The sequence below is a fragment of the Bos mutus genome, chromosome 14, assembly GCF_027580195.1.
Source record: "Bos mutus isolate GX-2022 chromosome 14, NWIPB_WYAK_1.1, whole genome shotgun sequence".
Lineage (NCBI taxonomy): Eukaryota > Metazoa > Chordata > Mammalia > Artiodactyla > Bovidae > Bos > Bos mutus.
Window position 1 is genome coordinate 9,624,616 of NC_091630.1, and position 14,255 is coordinate 9,638,870.

Here is a 14,255-nt window from a genome sequence, read left to right on the forward strand (position 1 = left end):
TCTATAGGTTAAATAATTATATTCTTTTAATGTTAATATCCTGATTGTGGTAACCATACTGTGGTTATATAAGAGAATGTCCTTGTTCTTATTAGGAAATACACACTAAAATGTTTATATCATGTCTGCAATTTACTCTGAAGTGGTTGGGGAAAATATATATAATGCATAAACAGAAAAACAGTGAAGGAAAGATGGAAACAAAGAGAAGACATCAAAGCAAATATGGTGAAATAGGGAAACTGGGAGAAAGGAATATGAGATTGTTTATACTATTTTCTGCAACTTTTTCTGCAAGTTTGAAATCATTTAAAAATAAAATGGTGCAAAATATTATATGGTATACTTTCATGCACAGGATATAATTTTGAAATTATAATTTTCTTTGAAAGACACATGGGTTACATTCCATTGAATTTTAGATATTTGCTATTAGCATTTGATATTGTTCAAATGCTTTAAACTTGATTTTATTTACCTATATTTGTCACAAAGGTAATGTATAATAGTTTCATTGCAAAGACATACTTTTGTCTAAAAAAAAAAAAAATGCCATTAGTGAATTTTAGAATCTTGGGGAAAAAACTTTCAAATTTTAACAGGCTGAATGTAGATGTCACATTCTGCCTTTGGTGTTTTACTCATATTGGATACCTTGACACTTTGAACACTATAAATGCTTTTTAAGAAGCCTATAAAGATAAATATGATAAGCAGTTGCTTGAGACTTTCAGATGAAACTGTCATCTGTCCTTCAAAGATTCAATATACTCCTTAAAATTTAGCAGGTATCCATAGAAAACTGTTCCCAAACTGTTTTTATGCAGCAGATTAGGGATATCACTGTGATGAAAATACAAATTTAGTGAACATTACTTCCAGGTCAGGTTTTAGACTGAAGATCTAATATAGATGGGTAGGCACATTTTATAAATATTCCAAACATTGGTTTGATAAGGTTAGGCCCTTCTTAGAAAATGCATGGACACTACATAAACATGTATTGCTCTTTCTCTTTTTTCAGAGTACCCAAAACGCAACGTATACCTAGAACTGGTTTCAGAAATCCACAAAACAGACAGTGAAGAAAAATTAATAGCGGACTCAATAGATTACAATATGTCAAGTTAAAAAAAAATAACTGATTAAGCACAAAGTACATAGTGCTGTTTTGAATCTGCTTCCAATTGCTTACCACTTACGGTAGGATTTCCTTTGTGCATAGCTATTCAAGTTGACTTTCCAACAAAGGTAGTATATTCAGAAAAATCTGCTCTCACTTAATAGCAGTCAAACAAAGACTTGAGCAGATAATAGCACAGAAGGAATTTGGATTACACAAGACTTCACTGTCAATATTTCTTTATGAACTATCAAGATTTAACTCAAATACACATAAATAAGGGAAATACAGAGACTCTTTCCCTCAACACAAAAATCCATCCTTCTGCTATCCAAAATGGCAATTCTTTGTACCTCTTATTGGGATAAGTTGCACTGACAGCTCAAAATTGGAGAAGAAAAATGGTCAGAAGGAAGACATAGCAATTCTTTCTCCAGGTTATGTGGCGCTCAGCACATTTTAACAGCCTAGGAGTATTCCAGAACTGTTATCCTGGTAGGAAATCTTCTTAGAGGTGATGTGGTAAATCTGGTAAGACTATACAGACCGGCTATAGATACACACAAACACACACACACAACACAACACAAATAAACCTTAACCTTTAGGCTAAATGGGTCTATCTGATTTGTATACTAGATATGTTAGAGATCTTTCTCTCTGGTTCTTAATCTAAGCGGCTAAGCCTAGAATACTATCAGATTTTGAAACACCTTATCACTCTTACAAAAGAGTTATTAGAAAATTTAAAAAAAAACAAAACCCACAAAACTCAAATAAGAGTCAAGGGACCAGAGTCACCAAGCTGCACAGAACTACAGACAGAGCTGGGTCAAATCAAAACCCAAACTGAAATCTTCTATAGGAAAACATCCTTTTCTCCTTGATGGGGGTTCACTGCCCCACACCTGTCTGATGGCTTGCAGAAATAGCACTTTCCAGTTTCTCAGCTCAGACAAATCATTTTAACAGTTGGAGTTGTTTTTTAATCACTAAGTCATGTTCGACTCCTTTGCAACCCATGGACTATATAGCCCGCCAGGTTCCTCTGTCCATGGGATTTCCCAGGCAAGAATACTGGAGTCAGTTGCTATTTCATGCTCCAGGACATCTTCCCAACCCACGGATCGAACCCGCATCTCCTGTATTAGAAGGTGGATTCTTGACCACTGAGCCATCAGAGAAACACTAACAGTTGGAGTTACAGAAACTCAAAGCCACATTATGTGTTTGCAATGTCATTTTTAAGTTATGAAATAGGTTTATAATTTATCTCTTTTAGTTTTTTTTTTAATAAGGTTTTGGCTCAACTTACTGGTATTCCACCAAGATTCTGCCAAATTTGATTTCTTTAAGCCCAGTAAGTCAATGAGTCATCAGAAACTTAAGCTACTTTAAAATGTAGAACAATCTCTCTTAATGAAAATTAGATAGTATACATGAAAAGGAAAACAGAAATTTAGCAACTTTATCATTTAACTTATTTTAGCTTTGGTCATTGAATATTAATTAGCACAAAAGATCAATTTTAAAAAATGTTGGTAACCATAAAATTTCTGAGTGCCTCAACCAGTGAACTTGTTGCTGTGATATATTTTAAAAGAATTCAAAAGGTAGATGTCAATTATAGCTAGCTCAATTAAAAAAAAAATTAGAAGATAAAGCTAAAGTAAAATACCAGACTTTATTTTCAGGAAGGAAAAAGTGCATGCAAGCTGAAACCTCAGCCTTCCAGCCTAAAATCATTACAGCCCCTGAAAAATGAGACTTATAACAGAAGTATCACCAGACCCTCATTACAGTAGCACCAGCAGATGCTATAAAATAAAAATTATTCTGTGCTCTAATCAGGCCTGGTTTAAGAATATTCATCAGGATTTTTAATTTTGTGTGTGTGGGGGTTTATTCTGTTGTTGCTGTTGTTGTTAGCGGTAAAGTCCTTTCTTGTCATTCTTCACATCACTGCATTAACAACTGCACACAGCTGCCAGAACACTAAACTCATGTTTTTAAACAATTCTTACCAGCTTTCTTCCAGATCTCCTCTGGCACATATCCAGAAGCAGGCCTGTGAAGGAACTCCCGATGTGCATCTATGAGAAGGATAAAAACCGGTGGAGAGGGGAGGAAAGCACCGTAAGCACCGTTACGTCATCACACAGGGAGAGCAAGCAACGCCCACTACCTCGGCTTCTCTACAGAAACACAGTTTTTTAAACACTTCAACTCCAAAAAATAAAAATAGGAAAACCGGCCATCAGAGCTCAAGGAAAATACATCACTGGTGTAAATGCTTATATGCTCAAAACCAAAACAACTCTAAACATTCCATCCTGTGTGTTAGTTGCCCAGACTCTTTGCGACCCCATGGACTCTAGCCCGCTAGGCTCCTCTGCAAGAATACTGGAAACACTATTCCAGGGTTGCCATTCCCTTCTCCAGGGAATCTTCCTGACCCAGGGATCGAACCCAGGTCTTCTGCATTGCAGGCAGATTCTTTACCATCTGAGCCCCCAGGGAAGCCCGAATTTTTCATTATACAATATGTTTTACAACACTGTTTCCAGCACTCCCTAAGTATGCGGATTTCTATGAACATATTTTATGAAAGAAAGCAAATTGTATTTGGCAATTTTCTCTTTTTTTAAAGTCAAATTGAAGAGTAGAAAGTCAAATTATAGTGGAGTAACATAATTTCTACCACTTTTCAATACATAGCCTGACTCCATGGCTAACCAGTTCTCACACTTAATTACTTTAAAAAATCTTGCTGAGCATTAAAAATTCTCACAAAAATTGGATTATATGGATTTGACATGGATGGGAGCAAGAAAGAATTATTAGAATGGATTCACAGAGAGCCAGTTGACCAAATATAACTAGTACAGGACACGCTTCCAGGGTGGGGCTGAGGGGGTGGAGATGAAATTCCACTTTAAGTGAAATGTTGTGCTTTTATGCTGCACAGATTTTAAAAGTTTGAGAAAACAGGTCATAATAAAGTTGATATAGGAATGCTAACCTCCAAATAACAAGTTCATGAAAATGACATGAAACCTATTTTCATGTTTTTATACATGCTTAAAAATAAAGTGTATACAGTCTTCCATAGCTAAAATATGCTCTAAACTTCTTCCATTCTGGATTTTTCAAGCAAAATTCTATGTATTTAGAAGTTTGGAGGAAGAAAAATATCATTTTAACTTTTATAAATTCAACAATCTTTCAACTCATGATAAATTTCAAATAACTGAAGTTTTCTCTACATGTATAAGAAATGTTAAGTAGCAGACTTTTTAAAGAATACTTTATCTAATGTATGTTGATGGTCAAAAGAAATTCAGCCCACTCTTCTATATTTTATGGAGCTACAGAATGAGAAAACACAATCAAATTAGCTAAGTATATATCATTTTATATTTGAATGCCTTAGACACATTTGCATATTTTGAATCACTTGAGGGTACATAGATTATCAGTTGCCCAGAACATAAAATTTCCAGAACTATTCTGAATTATCAAAATCTTATAGCTTACTGAAGGACATATGAAAACTCCATGTACTACCTTTGCAGTACTCTCATAAATCTAAAATTATTCCAAATATAAACAATTTTTGAAAGTTTACATTATAATTTCATGACTACTTGATAATTGAATGGACTGGAAATACCCACACATTCTCATGTGCACATTCATTTCTATACAGAAAATGACGAAAACCCAAATGTTTTTATTTAAGTAATTTTCATTTGTTAAAGACCTTGGTAAATCTGTCTGACGCATATACAACTCCAAAGAAACAAGACATGGGTAATTAGATTTATCAAGATTATCTTCCACACTATTTTAAAGAAAGTGAAGTCAAGTTCACACTTAGTCACGTGAAGCAGTGAAACAGAGATTTACTTAGACATTTATTTTTAGGAGAAAAAAACCTTGGCTTAAGAATAATTTATTGGATACGAATAGATTTGTAAAGTCTGAAGACAAACAGAGGGGAAAAATGCCTTTTCCACAGTAGCAAAAAAATGGGGGGGGTGTATTTTTTCATTATTGGGGTTAAGGAAAGAGTAATAACTTTATAAAAATTATTTTTCTAAATGGCCAGTTTTTATTATAGGCAACAGGATGATGCTAAGTGATCCAAATACTAATTACCAGCACTATGCAGCACAGAAGAGCCAGGTCTAAAGACCAGAGATGAGGGGGCTCAGCTTTGCCCTATGACACTGTGACACTGGGCAGGGTAGTTTCTCCATGGCTCAGTCACCACAGCTGTAAGTGCCAATGACACCACCACATTTGAGACTGCCGCTGTGAGGACTCAAGGAGGTACTTCCTATTGCGGGTTTGGCATGGCACATCCTAAACTCTGATTAGATGTTAGTTGGGACTCTCTTCATTCTCATTATTTAGCAGGATGCCCAGTAAGAATGGATATACAGTCATCCTTTGGTATCCGAAGTGGGACCGAAAGCTGAGGATGTTCAAGTCCCTTATATTAAATGGTATGGTGAATAGTGTTGCTATGAACACAGAGGTGCATATGTCTTTTTGAATTGCAGTTTTATCTGGATATATGCCCAAGACTGAAACAGACTCACAGGCATAGACAACAGACTCGAGGGTGCCAAGGGGGAGGGCTGGTGGAGGAGGAGTGGACTGGGAGCTTGGGGTTAGCAGAGGCTAACAGAATGGATAAACCATAAGGTCTTACTTACAGCACAGGGAACTGCATTCAGTAATCTGTGCTAAACCATAAGCGAGAGGATTTTAAAAAGAATGTGTGTGCATCACTGACGTACTGCAGAAATTAATACAACTTGTAAATCAACTATATTAGATAAAAAATGGTATTTGCATATAACCTACACACATCCTTTTCTATACTTTAAATCATTTCTAGATTACTTATAATTCGTAATGCAATACAATGTAAACATTTTGTTAAAAGTTGCCAGCACATGGCAAATTCAAGTTTTGCCTTTTGGAACTTTCTGGGATTTTTTTTTCCCCTAAAAATTTTTGATGTGTGGTTGGCTGAATCCATGGGTATGGAACCTGTGTATATGGAGGGCTGACTGTATACTTATTTGCTTATAAAAAAAATTAAGGTGAAAAGAGCACCTTAAAGTTTGTTGTTGTTGTTTTCCTCCAAGCACTTAAACAAAAGGACACAAAACTTTAGACAAAACAGAACCACTGAAGAGACTTGGATTAAGTGATGCGCACCAGTAAATTTTCACTCCCTCACTACATGTCACCTAGGGACAGAAGTTATTTCTGTTGCTAGCAATTCACTGTCTGAACCCTGATGGGAAGTCTTCAAACTTTAGATGATTCTTTTATAAATTTTATTTAAACCTCACAAATAGCCCCCAAATTTGCTCAAAGATAATTACTGTACTGGAGTCAACTGTGTACCCACCTTTCTGTGTGCTAAACAGCTGGTATAGATCGTGAGGATCCATTTACCACATCAGAAATTTGTGCTGTATTTCACCTTCTTGGCTTCATCTCCCTATAATTCTCAATGACACATGTCATATCCACATGGAGTCAAACTCCTCCTGACCTAGAATCCTGATAGAAATATCAACTCCAATCAAGCAGAAGTTTTCTTAATCCTATCCTATTTTCTAAAAGAAAGATTTTTTTTTTTTTTTCAAAATAGCTGCAGAACATAAAGGCAAGTAATTTATATAATACACAACTGTTTACATATATATACATATTTTACAATGTCTCCTCCGATTCTAAGTTGCTGTGTCCAAGCTAAGCACCAGGTGTACTGACAGGAAGAATGAAATGATGTCAGTAGAGGTATTCCTCAGAATCTCTTAATATACTGATAAATACTACTGTAGTAGCTACAGAAACCAAATGACTAATGAATTTAGTATTTTCTCTTCTGATTAAGCAGCAGCAAGAAGAGAACACATATGCAAAGTTAAATTTGAAAAAACAAAACAAATCCTGATGTTGATCAGGATTACAGGAGACAACTTCTCTCCCAAGACTTTCTTATTTTAGATTTTTGGTGAATCTAGACAAACTTGTACAAGACACTCTAAGGTTCAGACTCTAAAGAAGCTAATTTTTAACCACCAAATATTGACCACCTATAAAACATCAGTTGCTATAAAACGGATAGTTGTTCTAAAATATAGCAGTGAAAACAGAAGAGTCTGTACAGGATGGTTTAAAATGTGAAATGTATACATGTAACTGCTGAAAGACGGAAAAATCATAGAAAAGTCCTTCTAAATTAAGTTTGGCTGGCTTTGGGATGCAAATTGCTTGGGGATGCAAGAAGAGGAAGAGGGGAGCCTCCGGAAGATACATCTATGAAATGAGGAAACGAACTTGGAGTGGAGGGAAGGTGAAAAGACAGAAAAAGCAATCTAGGATGTAGGCAAGAGATGGAAGATGCACTACACTTACGACAGATGGATACTAGATAAAGCGAGGGCCGCCATCAATATACATGAAGGGATGAGCTGATAGCCTTTGGAGAATCAGTGTGACCTCCTATGACCTAGGACAGCAATGCTCAAAGCTTGGCAGCACCCATGTTATGGCCATCATCCTGTGGTGGGCAGAATGAAGCAGTGATCATGAAAATATCTATTACAAAAACCATCAGAAGAAAGGAAGGTTTAAATGAGTTCATCTTTAGAAATGCTACTTATTTTTTGTTTTAAAGGATAATAAATTCAGAAATCTCAGTGTTATGTTCAAAACCCCAACCCAACCTAGAAGCCAAGAACTACATTATGATCTTCATCTTTAACAATAAAAATATGTAATGCCATAGGAGGCAATCATCTCTTTTTTTCCCCCAAAGATGGATGTATTTAACTTGTAGTCACATATTTTTTAACCCAATATACTAAATACAGCAGACTTTTTAAAATTTAGTAGGCACTTCACATTAGGAACGCAGATGCACTGTTTGGAAATGAATTTCATGACGTAATTTAAAAGGAATCAATACAAGTACATAAAATCTAAACTTTTATATGTGGTATACTGTGAATAACTTGTGACTTCTATAATCTGACAGTTCAGAAGTTGAAAAATATATATCTTTGGATGTGAGTAAGCTATTTTTCCATGGTTATGAATTAGGGTCCTAAAGGCACAATAGATTTACTATATTTAAGGTAGAATTACTGCTTGGAAATACTTTCAAAATGAAAAAATACCTAAGAATCTACTACAACTTCATAAACTTGGATGCCAAGCAAAAACACTAAATTTATCTGCTACTCGCTACTCTCTAAATGTTAGAAATTATTTAGGTCACATCTACTATCGTCAGGCACTATCCCATGTTTTATGACTGTTAACTCCTTTAATACAGAAACACCTATGAAATATGTATTGTTACCATCTCTATCAGATGAAGAAATTGAGGCACACAATTACTTGCCAGAGGTCAACAAAACTAGTGAGAAGAACCAGGGATTCAGATCCAGACATCTGCTCAGACCCTGTGCCTTTAACTTTCAAGCGAGAGTCGCGAGCCTTCAGACAGCAATGAGAAACTCTACAATTCAATCATATGACAGTGATAAAACTTGTCAGCCAAAGAAATTTTAAAATATTAATTTCTCTTCCAATCTGCTTTAGGCAGGAGGTAGTATTAATTCAACAAACTTCAGAATTTCTAAACTTTCTGTGAACAATCAAGTTGATTAATGGTTTCCTTTAAAACAAAAATCTTTCTGGCACTTATCTTCATGGCTAGAGATAAACCTTTAATAAAATGTACATGATGGTGTTTTCTCAACTTCATATCCTCTCTTCACAATATTCAAACATTCAAAAAAACACAGGAAAATGCATTCATACTTCAGAGTTTTAAGCTTCAGTCTCCAATACTGGTCTTAAATCCATCATTGGATAATTCTTTTAACTTTCTCTAATGATACAGAAGACTTGAGAATCACAGAAAGAGGGCAGACAGATAAAGGATAAGCTGTGGAGAGATTCTAGAATAGTCCAAAGGCAGTAAAAAGAAAGCAGTTTAAAGGAAGTCAAATGTCAGGAGGGAACAGCATACTGCAAGAAAAAGGGAATGAGGGCAAAGAAGAGGAGAACCACAGCAGCCTTGATAAGAACTTGGAGACCATGGGAATCACCACGAAGCAGCTACCCACCCATCTCTACTTAGAAAAGCAGTTCTACTTCAGTGATGAAATCATCCATTCTGATTGCATTAACTTGCTCTTTGGTGAAAAATGTATGCAAAACAAATCATACTTTGAAAATGGAGACAACTGCTTAAAAAATAGTTTTCTAATTTTCTTAAGACTTGGATATTTGGAATTCTCCCTGGAAATCAAGTGAGTTATAATAATAATGTAAATAATCAAAATCCATTATTTCAAGAAAAAGTATATTATTTCAAGGCGAAGTACATTATTTCAAAAGTTCTACAGGGTAATTACCTGTTTTTTTCTTTAAAGAGTAGAGATAATATTGTGGACTTAGTGTGTTTTGTTATAAAACTGTTCAAGAGGCTACTCATTTAAAATAGTCTTTACTTAGTATCTGGGGGAAACTCCCCAAATTCAATTAATAATAGATTAATTATATTATCTTACTAATCTCTCACACTGACTTAATACTATAGATACATTTCAAAAGCAAGAATCAGAATGAATTTAACAAACACAAGTCATAGAAGTTACAGTCTTCTTTGTACAATCACCAAATACAATTAAAATGCTACAAATGAATGAAGACAGGGATATGACTATGGCAATATTTTGAACTAAAGGTATCTTCTATAACATTATTCTGAAGGTCTCATTTGAAATCAGACAGAAACTTAAGAATTGAGAGAATCAGGCTAAAAGAAACACATACAAAATTAACACAGGATATGGAGCTCTTCATGTACGTAAAGATACAAGCACATTTGTATCTCTATTTGTACACACACACACACACACACCCTGCCATGCACTTTTCAGAGGCACGAAATAAATTTATCAGCCAATATCTCCAGTCCTTTAATTACACACACTAATACATTTGACTCCAAAGCCTAAGAGAAAACCTCAGAAAGCACTTAATGTAAAGGATCGTGTCCCACGATTACAAACTACCTGCCTTATTTATAGCCACAGCCCAGCGCACAAGACAGATGGAACTTAAAGACTTCAGGAATCTATTAGCAAAAGACACCAGTGAAATAACTGCTGGATGCTAAAACTTGCATGTTGTATGACGCTGTGATAGGTTTCTTTGAAAGGCAATCTAGGGTTCAGTGTCCCTAAAGAACAGGACTGTTTTAACAGTCTCCACAAAGAAATGAACTACTTGTAATTTTTGAAAAATACAACCTATAAAAGCTTAAAACCAAAGCAATCTCTTTTACCAAAAATATGAATTCATTAAGCATCATTAAAAGTAATGTGATTTGTGTATGCTTAAGAAGAAATTTTTTAAACCAAGTTTATTCTTTTGATTATATATACCAGCCTTCTCAGAGAATGATGTACACCTACATCACTAGAATGCTTGACTGTATGTGACTATATGGTAATGGTCCTATGTGCAGTGTGCTGAATACATAACTCACATAGGTCTGAAATACTTTCCATTTCCGAAATTTTTCTTTACAATGGACGGCAGATAATATTAATCCTGTCACTGCAGGGGACTGAATTGAGTGGCCTGCTGGTGCAACCACTAGCTGTCTCCTTGCCTATCTCTTCCACTAGCTCAAAAATTCCTCAAAGGAAGCAATTAAGAAACTTTTTCCTTTATTGCAGTACCTAGCATGATGCCTGGTACACAGTAAGCCAGGCACAAAAAATAAGCACTGACTTGATGAATTTCTTCAACAGAGCCAGGTAAAATGGATACGTCAAAGTTTTGTTTAAGGCTCTCAATTTTTGCCTAGATTGAATGATTACAAACATCCTCTTTATATTACTAATTTTGGTTCACAATACAGAAGTAAAAAATAAGATGCTTATTCTAATTTATTTGGACCAATGTTGATTCAGATTAAACTTAAACCTATTTTCATTGCTTGCCTTAAAATAACCTAACAAATAACACTTTTATTTTTAAAATATACTGCAGAATGTTTGTTAGGTTAATTAAATGACTTGGAATCCTCCCGTATTTAATACTTATGGCAATAGACATTCATCGTTCAGGGATTAGCAAGAATCCACAAACCTAAATGCAAAGGAAATTTTATTGACTAAGAATCACTTTAATAAAAAAAAAGATAATGTGATCAACAGTCAGATAATATACTTCAAGTTTTAAATTTTTGATAATCAGCCACGGTTGATAATGAGGCCAAAGTCACGAGCTTAATCTGCGACATATGTAATTAGTTTTGTTTTTACAGCAGACTGTACCTTAACCTAAGCTAGGTAACAGGTGTGGGACTAAACACTTAAGAAAATGAGATGAGAAAATAAGGATCAACACAAATCCACCTTAATTACGTTGACTCAGACTGTATATACAAGTAATGGCCAGCAATGTGAATGACAGTAGCTTATTATTAAATTAGGAAAAAGTCCACAGGTCACTCAAAAATTATTTTAGCTTCATAGTTTCTTTCCAAATACTTAGAATTACATTCTATGTATAACCCCAACAATTCTCAAATATCAGTACTAACTATAGCTACATGTTAGCATTAACCTTCTAAAGCATGGCTATATTAATAGTTCTGTACGTTACTAGAATTAATAAAATCAGGATTAAGCAGTCATTAGGATAATGGAAGAGCCATATCTTTATCACTAATTTTCAAGTGTCTGTAGGCAACTGACAAAGCCCTTAGGTCTCTTCCTGGGTTGGTTTTGAGATAAAGTGCTCTCAAACATTGAGGTACAGCACAAATCCCTAGAGAGAGAGTGCTAGAGACTCCAAGCCCACTCCCAGAGATTTTGGTTTTGTAGGTTGGAGACAGGGTCCAAAGAGCTGTATTAGGAAGGAGCACACACTTTAGTGATGTACGTGAAATTTTGGTCCGGCTTGGAAGTCTGCTCTTCAGTCCAACACATTAACCTACAAAAGAAGTTTAATTTTTGTGACTGACCCTTTCTATACCAATCTGCCTAACAGACAAGACGTATTTGAGGATATAAAGTATTTATTGTTCTACAATTCTCTGTAGCGCCTTTATTTTTGCCGAGACAAATTAAAAATAAAGGCAGTATTAATAGCATAAGATATATCTGTTCAGTATGTCCATCTGAAGAAAAGATACCTAACGCCACTGGGTCTGGATTGACAGGACTCTGCTGCCTGGAGTGGCTGCTGCTACTGCTGCCGCCCTTTTTTAAGTCCTCAGCGTCGCTGTACCGCCGGATCCAGTAATTCAGCTCCTCTCGGTCTGCTTCCTGACATCGCCTCAGTACTGTGAGAGATCGTCTCGTTTTTTCTACCATGTCCATTATACAGTTTAACAGCTGGCGGAGAGATGGGCAGGGGGAGAAAGGAAATACGGATCAATCACCGCAACTCAAAGACTTTGGTGGGTAGTCAAACAAACTACTTCAGGACAATGAAGAATGCGACTTTATTCTGAAGGCCTCTAATATTTTCAAAGGTTAGACTGGAAACAGAGACCCAGTAGATGAGTAGGTTCAACAGTAATGAGAATAAAATGTGGGAGGCATGACAGGGAGATTTTAGCTGAAATTAACCCATACTTCCAAATACTGATCCCATTACTGGATAAACCAAATGACTCTCCCCAAGTAAAACAGTAGCTCATTCTTCGATAAGGCTCTAGGAATTCCTTTCAATGATCTAAACATTTCTCTCATATAAGTGGTTTTGATACTGATTTTTTAAATAAATTTATTCATTTTAATTGGAGGCTAATTACTTTACAATATTGTAGTGGTTTTGCCATACATTGACATGATTTAGAAATCAAATCCTTAAACATTCTCGCGTATTATTTTTCAAGGATGGTGGAAAACACCTTCAGGAACCCCCATGCTTTTATTTTATCATGTCACTTCATTCCAGTTGTTTTCAAAACATTTTTTAACCTAAATGATTACGGACGTCTTACATGGTCAAGATGTTTCCATTCCTCTGCCCATTCTCTGTCTGTTAGTCTGTGATCAATCATTTCTTCTTGACGTGTGCCATGCAACCCTACAAATATAAAGAAGGCTGAATCACCCGAAAACATTAAGAACATAATCCATATGTGCAGAGGCACTTAGCAAAGACTATGTGGGCAAACTAAGCAATGTGAAAACATATTCGATTTTTGAACGCAGACATGAATCATACTCAGATACAGAATTACTTAATAGGTTCTTCATAGAATGATAAAATGTGAGAACTAGAAGAAATTTTAGAGGTCATCTGGTCAGAACCACTTCTTTTACACATGAGGATATGGAGAGTAAAATGACACCAAGCCCTGAGCCAGTTATCCACATAATATTCCCTAAGTGAAAATATAAATATATCCTGAATCTTAATAAATACAGGAAACCACAAGTAGACGTTAAGTTCAAAGTGTGGCTTTCCTGCATTAAAAATGAAGACAGCATAATTTGTTTTACATGGATAGGGATATGTTTTTCTAAAACAAGCATGGTTAAACTAGTCCACATTTGAGCATAGTAAAAATCAACACAATCCTATTAAATACATTTTCATGCTAAAATTGGGCTTCCCTCATGGCTCAGCTGATAAAGAATCTGCCTGCAATACAGGAGACCTGGGTTCAATCCCTGGGCTGGGAAGATGCCCTGGAGAAGGGAATGGCTACCCACTCCAATATTCTGGCCTGGAGAATTCCATGGACTGTATAGTCCATAGGGTCGCAAAGAGTAGGACACGACTGAGTGACTTTCACTTTCACTTGCATGTTAAAATTAGGCCATAACATAAAAGCAAAATATACTCACTCAACCTGCCAAAAATTTAAAAATAAAGAAAAATCAATATATTAGATATCATTTTGGACGGATATCATAAATCCAAGCCAAGAAACTAAAAATCCTAATTTGCAGTCCACAGCACAAATATTAATGCTCTTCAGCATTAGCGGAGATGCTACCATGAAAAGGCAGTAAGAAAATACCAAATGAGAACAATAATGAACATAAGAAAT

The 14,255-nt window shown here is 35.4% G+C and overlaps 1 protein-coding gene across 8 annotated transcripts in view; it reads right to left on the reverse strand.

The window, feature by feature from the left end:
- Positions 1-14,255, reverse strand: part of RUNX1T1 (RUNX1 partner transcriptional co-repressor 1) — a 153,493-nt gene that overhangs the window by 18,279 nt on the left and 120,959 nt on the right. For all 8 annotated transcript variants that reach the window (XM_070382937.1, XM_070382940.1, XM_070382944.1 and 5 more), the window contains 3 exons: positions 13,197-13,282; positions 12,381-12,582; positions 3,148-3,216 (listed from right to left, as the gene is read on the reverse strand). In XM_070382937.1, coding sequence (XP_070239038.1) covers positions 3,148-3,216; positions 12,381-12,582; positions 13,197-13,282 — 357 coding nt within the window. The remainder of the gene's footprint in view (positions 1-3,147; positions 3,217-12,380; positions 12,583-13,196; positions 13,283-14,255) is intronic.